Here is a 13,468-nt window from a genome sequence, read left to right as displayed (position 1 = left end):
TCAAGTGTTTTTATATTTTTAAATGAATAAGTATTTGGGTTTTAAAGTAATTACTTGTCAATAAACTTAAATTTGATTTGATACTTTTAAATGAATCATATAAATATTTGAGTATATACAGGGTGGGGCAAAAGTAGGTTCACAGTGTGACTACGGGAAACAGAGTTTATTCTTGTGTTATTATTTATTAATTATTGTATTTATTTGTATTACAACTGTAAACCTACTTTTGCCCACCCCTGTACTATGTGCTCACACAGGGAGGAGTTGCAAGAGAAGAAAACAAGGTTTCAGAGTTGATACTTAGTATTTGTGAAACAAGCAGAAAATCATACAAGATAAGATGTTATTTTATTGTGTTAGAGGGATAATGATGCAGACGTTCATGGAAGGGAGAAGATGAGGTTCAGCGAGAGTAATAATGGTGGACTTCTTGGGGGGAAAAACAGGACTTATTTTGATCGATATTCAACAAATGTAGATAAAGAAGGCTGTAAGAATCATTTAACTATGAGGTGGTAAGGCCCTAGAATGAAGTGATGGCAAGGGTATGAAATGAGAAAACTGAGTCAGAGAGAAACCCAAGATAGGATTTGGGAACAAGTAAAAGTAATAGGTTAACAAGAGCGACAGACAGATACCAGTGTTGATACAGAACTTGGGGGAGTCATTTTGTGATACCAGAGGTAAAATTGTTTTAGAGAAGCTGTGGTGGGGTGGTGGCAATATATCCAAGAAGAGATAACTGTGTGTGTTTTTTGTCATTTAAGAACTGTCTTCAAAGAATAATTTAGGGTGCTTAACTTCAAATTTGACTATAGATTCATATTTTATTATGCTTTTTTAAATATCTCTGACTATGTAGGTATTGATGGATATGTTTCATCAAGATGTAGAAGATATAAATATATTATCTTTAACTGATGAAGAGCCTTCCACCTCAGGAGAGCAAACATATTATGATTTGGTAAAAGCATTTATGGCAGAAATTCGACAATACATAAGGGAGCTAAATTTAATTATAAAAGTTTTTAGAGAGCCCTTTGTCTCCAATTCAAAATTGTTTTCGGCTAACGTAAGTATCATCGTGTACATGTATATCATTGCATGTGCTGTTAATTTTACATGACCAATGAAACTTGAATTTGTATAGTTCATGATTGCTAATTTGTTAATTTTTTTAAGTTGTGGGATTTAATTCATAGTGACTATGATCACAAAGTTGCTACAACCATGTCAATAAATTAAACATCAGAAATTAAAAACTAGACCGATATGTAAGTGCAAATGAATTCACAGAATCTTCCATGTACCCAAAGAATAAAGCCTCTTATTTAAGCAGATTTTTTTGTTTGTTTAATGTAACTTATTTGAGTCATTTGGACAGCACTTCATCAGTGGCTGCCACCGCTCTAGGCAATGAGGATTGAAAGACGAGTAAGAAAACGTTTCTTCCCTCAGGTTTAATCTAGTCAAGGCAGAGATGTAAGCTTCAAATTTAATTGCAATATAGTGTGGTAATTGCCATAATAGAAGTATGGCAACAATATTTTGGGGAGCACAAAGGAGGAAGCCAATAACATTAAAAATTAGAGAAGGGGTTTTACTGATCTTACAATAGTAATCAAACCAGTCTAATAGGCTCCTGGGGGATGTCAAGTGAGAACAGTTGAAATTGTCTAGAATCGCGTTCTAGTAATTCCTAGAACTGTGGCCATATTACCATGGGTGACTGATGGAGAAGCAATGCTCACTACAGACACTGAGATGGGGGCTTAAGTTATGGCAATGAGTCAACATTAAAAAACAAAGGAGTAGAGTATGAGTTGTACAAATCTAAAGTTTAAATAAATAAAGGATTTCTTAGGAAACAAAAAATCAAGAACTATAAAATTAAAAATTAATGAATTTTGTACTTCATTAAAATGAAAAACTTTTGCTCTGCAAAAGACATTGTCTGAAAAATAAAAAGATAAGCCACAGGCTGGTAGAACCTATTTGAAATACATATATCTAACAAAGGACTTGTATCCAGAATATAAAAACTTTTACAATTCAGTAATTTAAAAAACAGTCTGATATATGTATTTTTAAAATATATCTTTATTGATTTCAGAGAGAGGAAAGGAGAGGGAGAGAGAGAGATAGAAACATCAATGATGAGAGAGTCATTGATTGAGCCCACAACCCAGGCATGCGCCCTGACCGGGAATCGAACCCTGATCGCCTGGATCCTAGGTCGACGCTCAACCCCTGAGCCACGCCCGGCCAGGCCAGTCTGATATTTTTAAGTGGGCAAAATAATTGGATACTTTATAAAAGAAGATGTACCAATGACCAAAAAGGACATCAAAAGATGCTCAGCCTCAATAGTTATCAAGGAAATGCCAATTAAGAACACAATGAGATACTACTATATACTCAATAGAAAGGCTAAAATCAAAAAGACTGACAGTACCAAATGTTGAAAAGAATGTGGAGCAACTGCATATGGGAGTATAAAATTCCCACGTTGCTTGTGAGAATGTAATCCAGTATAAATACTTAGGAAAAGAGTTTGGCAGTTTTGGATCACATTAAACATAAGCTGGCCATACTACCTAGAAATTCCACTCTTAGATTTTTACCCAGATGAAATGAAAATGTGTCCATACAAAACTTGTTTATGAATATTCATAGCAGCTTACTTGTAATAGTCTCTAACTGGAAACAACTCAAATGTCCACCCGCAGGTGAATGGGTATACAGATACAAAAGACTGCTTAGGACTGTATTTGTTTAATACTCTAGGAAGACAGTTTTAGTCTATAGTGACAGAAAGTAGATCACTGGTTTCTTGGGGAAGTAGTGGTGATTAAAGGGGATGGGGCACAAGAAAACTTCTTATGGTAATGAAAGTGTTTTGAATCTTATGATCATAGTTTGAGTAAATAACATAAAATCTCATCAAAAAATACATTTAAAATAGGTGTATCTTACTGGATATGAATCATGCCTCAAAATTGATTTGACAAAAAAGTATAGTCACTGATAAAGATAATCAAATACAAAAATAGTAATTGGATAAATGCAAATTAATACTTGTTTTTCAGTTATCTAAGCATTTTTCTAAAAGTTAAGATTGACAATATTCAGTGTTATAAGAGTTTGGCAAAACTGTTTTCCCATACACTACCGATGGAAGGGTAAACTCTTTCTATGAAAATATGCATAGATATTTTATTTATTCATTCATTTATTTATTTATTTATTTATTTATTTATTTATTTATTTATTTATTTATTTAATTATTTTTAAATTTTAGTTGACTCTTCTTTCTTTTTTCTTTTTTTTTTTTATATATCTTTATTGATTTCAGAGAGAGGAAAGGAGAGGGAGAGAGAGCTAGAAACATCAATGATGAGAGAATCATTGATTGAGCCCGCAACCCGGGCATGTGCCCTGACCGGGAATCGAACCCCGATCGCCTGGATCCTAGGTCGACGCTCAACCGCTGAGCCACACCCGGCCGGGCTGCATAGATATTTTAAATACAAACCCCAGAACAGAAGTCTTTATCCAGGAATCTAATCAACAGAAAATCTTATGGAAGTTACAAAGTGTTGTATGGAGTATTGTGTGCATATCCATTTGTAATAAATATAAGATAATAGGAGAGCAGAATGAATAAATGAAGTAAAGGGGTACTATATGGATTCATATAGATTCTTCGTCATTACTGGTAGAACAAGAGCATGGCATGCCTTGAGAAAGCCCCAGTTAGAGAAGAGCTGAGGCAGATAAGAAGCTCCCATAAAGCACTTCTGCTGCATACCAAAGTATTGTGGTTGTCTTGAGGAAAAGCACTGTATGATTGTTTGAGTAGTAAACTGAACTAGCGGCCTTTTTCATGAAACACTACTTTTACCTGAAAGAATGATAGACAAACTATGATTATTCAGATGTGTATCTGGCAGATATTTTTCAAAAATGAATGAAGCGTACCCGTTACTTCAAGGAAAACAACTGGCAGTGTTTGTTGACAGTGATAAATTTTGAACTTTCAAGCGAAATTAGAGTTTTGGGAAATTTGTATCCACTCCCATCATCTGTGATGATTGTAATGGATTTGGCCTTTTAATATTGTATAGTGAAAATGTGTTAAATGTATTAACATTTGGGAGATCTGTATAACTCAATGGACTAATATTTTCCTAGTGACCAAATTCATGCTGCTATAAAAATTACACATGGGTAAAAGATCCATTCAGAGTTCAAAATAGGCCAGTGGGTTTTAATGTAACAGTACAGAATTGATATGGTTTCAGATTCTACATTGCAACTAACCTTTAAGAAACTACTGTTTGGTGAATTTTGGTGTAATATCATAAAAGGATGTCTACTCCATTCATATGAAATGTTCAGAACAGGGAAATCCTTGGAGATAGAAAGTAGACTAGTGCTTGCCATTGAATGGGGGAAAGAAAAGAATGGAGGGTGCTGCTAATGGATACAGGTTTTCTTTTGTGGGTGATGAAGATGTTTTGGAATTTAATAGTGGGGATGACTGAACAGCTCTGTGAATATATGAAAACCATTGAGGCACCCTTTAGAAGGGTGAATTCTATGATATGTGACATCTCAAAAAAGAAACAGAAAAAGAAAAGGATATCCATAATTATTTGAATAGGCTTTTAAAATACTCCTTTTTCTCCAACTACGTATCTGTGTAAAGCAAAATTTTCTCCGTATGCTTTGACCAAAACAATGTACCATAACAGATTAATGTGGAAATTATATATGAAAATCCAGCTCTCGTCTATAAAACCAGATGTTAGAGATTTGCAAAAACACAAAACAACGCCATTCTTCTCAGTAAATTTGTTTGTTTGTTTTGGAAAAATATAATTACTTTTCATAAAAGTGCTATTTGTTATTTTTTAAATAAATGTTTTTAAGTTTTCTCTGTTTTAATTTCTGATCTAATTAATATTAATAGATATAATTATAAACAGAAGCCCTTTGGAGTCTTTAGTAATTTTTAAGAGTGTGAATGAGTCCTGAGACCAAAAAGTTTGAGAACCACTGACCTAGAGAAATGTATTTGTAAATTGTACATTATTGCAAAAGGAATTCTTTCATTATATTTTACTTAAATTTGTAAGTTGTTAAAATTTCTCACTGTGTCTATCATGTTAAATTTTGTGATTATAAAATGACTTACTGGCTCAAAACTTGTTTTTTTATTATACAACCTAACTGAATAAGTGTGTGTTTCTTCCCAACAGGATGTAGAAAATATATTTAGTCGAATAGTAGATATACATGAACTTAGTGTAAAGTTACTGGGCCATATAGAAGATACTGTAGAAATGACAGATGAAGGCAGTCCCCATCCACTAGTAGGAAGCTGCTTTGAAGACTTAGCAGAGGTAAGTAGTTTATTTACACACCGAAACAAATCTGCATAAAAGCCCTACTTTGCATTAAAATTCGAATCTTAATTCTTATTTCCACCTAGGGTCATAGATATTAACTGCTGCCTACTCTGCTTTATTGCCCCTTCATTGTTAACATCTGTTCCTCTTATGAACCCAGAAAATGTAGCCTTTTGTCCATTATAAAAAAGCAGATCCCCTAGAGGGGAGGCATTTACAGCTGACACTCAGTTGTCTATCAACATAGCAAGGCTGTAAGAAAAGTAGATGAATGCCCGATCAGTGAAGAGGCCATAGAACTTGGGTATGAGGTCACACTATTTGTGTTCCATTCTCAACTCTGCTACTTATTAGTTTTATGTGACCATGGGCAATTTATTTCACATCTCTAAACCTCCATATCTATGTTTATAAAATAAGGATAATAACAGTACTCTGGATGTTGTGACAATTAAATAACCTGTCTGAACTATTTAGCTAGCCATCATCACACAGTAAGCTACTCAGTATGCGGTAACCACACATTATTATTTAGAACAGGAGGGGTGAAATGAATGGGAAAAAGTCCAGGGCCTAGATGATTGAAATATCATGGGATTAGAAACATGGTTTCTCTCTCATTGGACATTTTAAATACTGTAATATTTGTGTTAGTCCTAGTAAGTTAGCAGTGATAGTCAGTCTGAGATTTCTAGCTCTTGTTTTGTCCTCACTCCAAAATGTATACCTTTTATTATAATACAGGGTTAAATTCGTAAAACATAAAAAATTCAAAATTTTCAGACAAAATAGTATGATAAATTTAAGCTTTACTACAGCACCTCCAGTCTTGGTTCAAACACATAGAAGTCATAAAACATTTTTTTAAAAAGGAATAAACATAACTAGATTAAAAAACAAGATTAGAAATGGTACAGACATTCAAGATAGTTGAGCTCTTACGGATAATGAGGGCTAAATGTGTCCATGAAAGTGGGCAAGGCTTCTTGACCTGAGACCCTGATGCTGATAGATGCTGGGGAAGCCTGCCAATCTGCTGCTTACAGGGATTTATAGAAAGCTGTGGACTTGAGGTGGGGAGATAAAAACACTACCTTAGAACAGATGTACCTTAAAACTTAACAGAGTGTCCCACCATATTAAGCCAATATGATTACAGAGCCTGAGACAAGAAAAGTCATTTTAAGAGCAAATTCTGGTCTGAATGAGTAATCATATAGGGCTGGGAGAGAGAAAAATGAAACCAAAATTTAAAGCCTCCCTCTAAGAAGTCTATAATACAAAATTCAAAGTATAAGACAAATTTGAATGCTTAGAATGATATCTAACAAAATCAGCAATTACAAAGTGAATTCATTCTAGATGAAATTAATTTTGTACATAGAATTTAAAGGAAGTTTAGGATGCTCAAACAGATAAATGAAAGAACATGATCCATTTATAAAGAAGATATTGTGAAACAAAACAGGAAGGAAGGAAATAAGAACAAGTAGGTATTAAAAGACACTGGGAATTAAGTATACAGGCAATGCAATAAAAACTCATGTTGTATAACATTTACCAGACCTACTTCAAGGGTAAAATTAGTGAATTGGAAGATAAATTGAAGAATTCACTGAGCTTGTGACAGGGAGACCAAGATAATATGAAAGATAAGAGTAATAAAGGCTACATTAAAAGGCCTCAGTATACACCTACTTAGATGTCTCAGACAAAGAATGATGGAGAAGCATTATTTGACAGAGAAAAAATGAGAATTTTTCAGAAATGAAGACACAAGTTCCCAGATTAAAAATGAATTCCAAATATTGGACAGGATAAATAAAATAAACCCACGGCCAAAAACATTGTAGTGAAACAATAGAACATTATGAACTGTGAGAGAGAAAAGGGAATCTCCAATGAGAATGACAGGAGGTTTTAACAAGAGGCTAGCAATCAACTGAGTGACATCTTGAAAGTACTAAGCGAAAATAGTACTTTCTGCCCAACTAAACTTTTATTCAAAAGTGAGTACATAACTATGTTCGGTGCCAGGCGGGTACTTGAAATATTGGGGGGACCACTTTGTAAAGTATATGGTTATCTAACCACTATGCTATGCACCTGAAACTAATACAAAATAATACTGAATATAAACTGTAATTGAAAAGTAAAATATAAAAAAGAGTGAGTACAATGATTAAAATAGTAAAGCTTGCAGAAGCAAATGAAATTTTCATAACCTTGGAATAGGCAAAGATTTCTTAAACAGGACACAAAAACACTAACCAGAAAAGGAAAGATTGATAAACTAGAGTACATTAAATGTAAGGACACCTGTTCATCAATAGACAAAATTAAAAGAGTGAAAAGGCATGCTATAGACTGGGAGGCAATATTTGTAATAGCTATAACCAGTGAAGGACTCATATCTAGAATATGTAAAGAACTCCTATAAATCAATAAGTAAAACCAGGCAGCTTAGGTTTTTGCAAAAACACACAAAAAGACCTGAACAAGTACTTCATAAAAGAATAAAAGGTGTTCATCATTATTCATAAAGGAAAAGCAATTTAAAACCATGGAGCAGTTGGGACTCTACGTTGCTGGTGGAGGGGGTGTAAATTGGTACAGTTGATATGGAAAACTGTTTGGCATATCTACTAAAGCTAAGAATACAATATACCCTATGTTCCAGCAGTTTTACTCTTGGGCATATACCAAAAAATAAAAATAAAAATAAATGAATGCCTGTATTTACCAAAAGACTTGTTCAACAATGTTTGTAACAGGTTTATCATAATGGATAATCTGTGATATATTCACACAGTTAAATGCTGTATGACAATAGAAAAGAATGAACTACTGATATTTTTAAAAGGCAACAATATGTGAAATAAGAAGACTCAGAATACTATGTAATTGCATTTGTAGGAAGTTTCTAAAACATGTAAACACATCTTTAGGAATAGAGGTTAGAATAACGGTTGTTGTAGATTAGTTTTCCTTATCTGTGTGGTGATTATACAGATGCATTGCATAAATATATAAAAATTCATCAAATAGTGAACTTTATGTAAGTTATACCTCAATTTAACAAATGAATCAGAGGGAGAAAAAACCCAAAAACATACATTGACCAAGAGAGTTTCCTACCCATAGGCCCTCATTACAAGAAGTATTAAATAATGTCCTTTAGCAAGAAGGAAAATTGTGCTCAGGGAAGTCAAGGAACACAAGAACTAAAGTTGAGGGATGTGTTGGTAATTTTGATAAACTACTGAATATTTTAAAAACCAAGCTTTAATTTTTTGTATTTAAGAGGAAAGATTAAACTAACCTTCTAAGCACCAGTAATACAATGTACAGGGTGTAAAGTGGGCTTGTATTCAGAAGGATAGAAAAACTGAACAACTTTAACTCCCTTTGAAATTTAGAAAAATTAAAGATAACAAAGTAGATTTGATTTTGAAAACATTTAGGAGAATCACCAAAAGAACAGAAGTACTGCCTATAGATTATAATGTACAGGTCGGGGGGGGGGGGGGAAGAACTATAGCTATCCATATGGAGAGAAAAAATTTCTTCCTTAGTTCATATCATACACAAAAGCTTATCAATAGATTTAAAATCTAAAAATGAAAAACAAAACTTTAGAAGTTCAGAAGAAAAAATAGAACATATTTATGACATTAAGATAGGAAGGGCTTCTTAAAGAACACATTGAGAGGGCAAACCATAAAAGAAGAGATTAAAAGTTTAAAACTTCTGTTCAAAAAAAGACACCATAAAGTTATGAGAAGCAAAACAGAATGAAGTCAAAGTCTTTATCTTATACCATAAACATAACCTCAAAATGGATCAAAGACATAAAAGTAGGAGCTAAAATTATAAAACTCTTAGAAGGAAAACGTGACAAAATCTTCATGACCTTGACTTTGGCAAGGATTAGTAGGTATATGACACCAAAAGCATGAGCTACACAAGAAAATACATAATTTGGACTTAAAAGTAAAAAATTTTGTGCTTCAAAGGACACCATTAAAAGTGAAAAGACAACACATAGAATGGGAAAAAATGTTTACAAATTATATATCTGATAAGGACCTAGTATTCAGTGTGTATAAGAACTCTTACAAAAAGACATCCCAATTTTAAAATGTGCAAAAGGGTTTGAATAGGAATTTCTCCAAAGATGATATGCAAATAGCAGTAAGCACATGAAAAGATGCTTAGCATCATTAGTCATTAGTGAAATGCAAAACAAAACCAATATGAAGTACCAGTTCACACCCACTAAGATGGCTAGAATTTTTTTTTTAAAGGAAAAATAAGTGTTGGTAAGGATGTGGAAAAAGTGGAACTCTCATACTTGGCTGGTGGGAATATAAAGTGGAACAATTTTACATTCTCCAGGAGATCAATATACCTATAGTGTTTTATTTCTCTCTAAAAAATAAAAAGCTGAAACAAGTATTATAAAATATTGCTTTTCTGAGCTAGATGGTGAATATAGTAATGTTAGGCTGTTCTCTATACTTTTCTGTATGTTTACAGTATTCTAATTGTTAATACACAATTATGTTTATTGATAATTAAAATTTTTATGAATCTTAAAAGTATTACATTTTAACTAGAAAACTAATCATAAGACCATCTATTAATTTATGCACGGGTTCTTAGAAGTGCTTGCCGTTCTACACATTTATCCTCAAGAATAAAACTGTGATTAAAGCTTGGGTTCCCAGTTGTCAGTTTTTCTCTCTCTTGATATTAGCTATTTTAAAATGATAATAGTAGAGAATGTTTAGTGCTTTCTATGTGCATACCCAATTGCAAGCATTTTGCATATCATATTTAATTCTTAAAACAACCCCTTGAAGTAGGTATGACCCACATTTTCCAGTGAGGAAACTGGCTTAGAGAAAGTAAGTAGTTTTCAGAGGTCACACAGCTAATAAGTAGTACAATCAAAATTGGACTCTGTGACTCTAAAGACATGCTTGTAAGCCACTACACTGTCTAGACTTTCCTTCATGTATGTAGTTCTTATAAAAATTCTGTGATAAAAAGTCTATTGAAAAGGGAGGAGGGCAATATTATCTGCTGTATATGCTAATTTGTATAGTTCAAGAGACCCAGCACAGAAGCATCTCATCACGTTTTTGTTCCTCTCTCCCATACACTTTATTCACACCTGACTCCTTTCTGTTGTTATTGTTGAAACTATCCATTCCAGTAAAATCTACAATGGGCTGGGCTGCAATTTCCAGTGTTATATTATTACAGACATTTTTAGTTGGAAAGACAATTGAAAGAATTGAAATTGGGAAGTGCACTAGGAGTGAGCTCAAGAATTCAGGATGACTTGGAACTTTATATGCCATATTGCGTTTCACAAAGAACAGAACTCGGGTCTTCTAATATCTGATCTTGTGTTGTTATTTAATCTTTCCTTAAAAAAAGAATCAGAGAAATAACATTAAGGGTAATTAATACATAAATATCATTTGTTCTTGTCATTCCCTCTTACTTTTGCTGCAGGCCTCCACTAGATGTCCCCTTCCTCTTTCTAGAATTACTCTTCATAGAAAGGAACTCTTGCTAGAATCTAGAGCACCATTTTCGTAATTTATTTTTTAACCTGGAATATGGCATAGGATGAAGAGAGTAGAGATCCTGCCTCCTGCTAAAATCTAGACACCTACTCTCTTTTTCCTCAGGAATCATCAAAACCAGTAGATTCTAACCTTTCAGACATAACTATTACATTGTTTAGTTTATTAATGATTGATGGTAAATTTTTGGACAATTTGGATTAAGTTGTTTAGTGAAAACTGTAACAATGAATTTTAGATAATATAAACTGTTACCTCTGGCTTACAGAATGTGAAAGTAAAAGTCTACCACTAAGAAATGACCATAAGTGGTCATGCACCAGTATTCTAAATGTATATACTTATCTAGTTGTAGATATCTATATTCTTTGGTGTTCAGGCTAAACTTGTTTTCTAGAACCCAAAGTCTCTTCATTCTTATGACCATGTTTGTTGATAATACTCTACTAGAATCCTTTGATGTGTCATATATATAAGGACCCCATTATTCATCAGAATAGATTGATTTACTCTCTTACTTGAGAATATTAGACTTATTTTATTAAAATTATAATTAATAGCCACATAATTTTGTTTAGAGGTTTTAAAGGAAATATATAATTGTGCTGATATAGATATGCCCATACTTTAATCTTTCTATGTTTATGGGTTTTGTTTTGTTTTAATGTTCTAGCTTGGAGAAAGATGATTTATATTTTACTTTCTTTATTTTCTAAGGAACTGGCATTTGATCCGTATGAATCATATGCTCGAGATATTTTACGACCTGGTTTTCATGATCGTTTCCTTAGTCAGTTATCAAAGCCTGGAGCAGCACTTTATTTACAGGTATAGTTATTTTTAAATCAAGATATATGATGTCTGAAAAGTAAACTTTAAAAAAATTAAATCACTTTGTTTTCTAGTCAATAGGCGAAGGTTTCAAAGAAGCGGTTCAATATGTTTTACCCAGGCTGCTTCTAGCCCCGGTTTACCACTGTCTACATTACTTTGAACTTTTAAAGGTAAGAAAAATATTCAAGTATGATGCAATTTTTTACGACCTTGTTTGTGAATTATGTGAGCACCCATGGCCATTAGTCTGTATCTATTTTCTTTTTCTAGTTAAGAAGCAAATGTAAATGAATCTGCAAAGAGTGGCATATTTTCTTCAGTTTTAATAGTGAATTTTAAAGCAATGATCAGATATTTTTAATCTTGTGTCCTTACATTATGCTTACATGGTCAGTTATTTGGAAGAAACATTGGATTTATTTATGCATCCAAGTCTCCATTTTGAGACCTCAGCAGATTCAGGGATTTAGATAATATGGGGATCAGGCCAAATGAGAAAGATTTATTACCTAATTTTCATAGCTCAAGTTTGCAACTATCTCTATAAAACTGTTTATCATTACTTTAGAAACTGAGCTATATAAAACTCCAGTAAAAATTCATCATGTTACCACAGTTCAAATTACTCAATTTCAGAAACACTGACCAAAATGAAAGGGTTCTGTTTTCCCCCTTTTTCCTGTTATTCATTGAAATTAACTAGGAAAAAGGGGAAACTTACTCTATATAAATTATAATTCAGTAGTATAGCTTGAAGTTATTAACTTTTAAATATTTTGTGTATATAATGATGTCGCCTTTAGATTATGGATAGCCCTGGCCGGTGTAGCTCAGTGGTTAGAGCATTGGCCTGAGCACTGAACAGTTGCGGGTTCAATTCCCAGTCAAGGGCACGTACCTAGGTTGCAGGTTCTATCCCCAGCCCTGGTCGGCCCCTGTCCAGGCACGTGTGGGAGACAACCAATCGATATGTCTTTCTCACATCAATGTTTCTCTGTCTCACCCTCCCTCCTTCCTTCCCTTCCACTCTCTCTAAAAAATCAATGGAAATATCCTCAGGTGAGGATTAACAAAAAAATAAAATATAATTAAGAACAAAAAGCCTTGATGAAGTTTCAGAAAGCTGTAAAACCTAATAAGAGAAATTAATTATTTATTCCCCCATGTATAGACAATTAAAATGTTTAAAATTGTTAGTTATGATAACAGTTTTTATTTTATAAGTGCATCATTCAGCAATTTAAAATATTTCTACTGGTTTAAGCATGGGTATCTGTGGTTCATGTCACTGCCAAGATTTTTGTGAACTAGACTTAAAGAAGAGTCCTTCACTTTTTCCCCTTCACACCACAAATATTACAGAAAAAGGAAACCCCAAATGCTTAAGTACGGGAATTTTGGGAAAGGATTACAGATAAAAACAGAACTGCATGGTACAGTGAGTGGAAAATTTAGGATCAAGAACTGAGAAATGTCAAAAGCAGGAGGTTTTTTTTCCTCCCAAAGTAGTCCCCCCCTCTTTTTTTTAATGCTACACAAAACAAAAGGCAAATATGAATTGTGCTGCCTCATTCACTTTAAACACCCACTGATGGCCTTCACATAGTGTGCCAAAAA

General features: G+C 33.3%; 1 protein-coding gene across 3 annotated transcripts in view; it reads left to right on the top strand.

Annotated features, from left to right (window-relative positions):
• SOS1 (SOS Ras/Rac guanine nucleotide exchange factor 1) overlaps positions 1 to 13,468 on the top strand; it is a 106,677-nt gene that overhangs the window by 39,686 nt on the left and 53,523 nt on the right. For 2 of the 3 annotated variants that reach the window (XM_081157095.1, XM_081157094.1), the window contains exons 5-8: positions 866 to 1,075; positions 5,268 to 5,411; positions 11,735 to 11,845; positions 11,923 to 12,021. In XM_081157095.1, the coding sequence (XP_081013221.1) occupies positions 866 to 1,075; positions 5,268 to 5,411; positions 11,735 to 11,845; positions 11,923 to 12,021 (564 nt within the window). The remainder of the gene's footprint in view (positions 1 to 865; positions 1,076 to 5,267; positions 5,412 to 11,734; positions 11,846 to 11,922; positions 12,022 to 13,468) is intronic. The other variant, XM_081157096.1, reaches the window with a different exon arrangement.

The sequence above is a fragment of the Miniopterus schreibersii genome (genome assembly GCF_964146895.1).
Source record: "Miniopterus schreibersii genome assembly, chromosome: 13".
NCBI classification, from domain to species: Eukaryota; Metazoa; Chordata; class Mammalia; order Chiroptera; family Miniopteridae; genus Miniopterus; species Miniopterus schreibersii.
The sequence above is the reverse complement of the archived record's forward strand: the minus strand, read 5'-3'. Positions and strand labels throughout refer to the sequence as shown.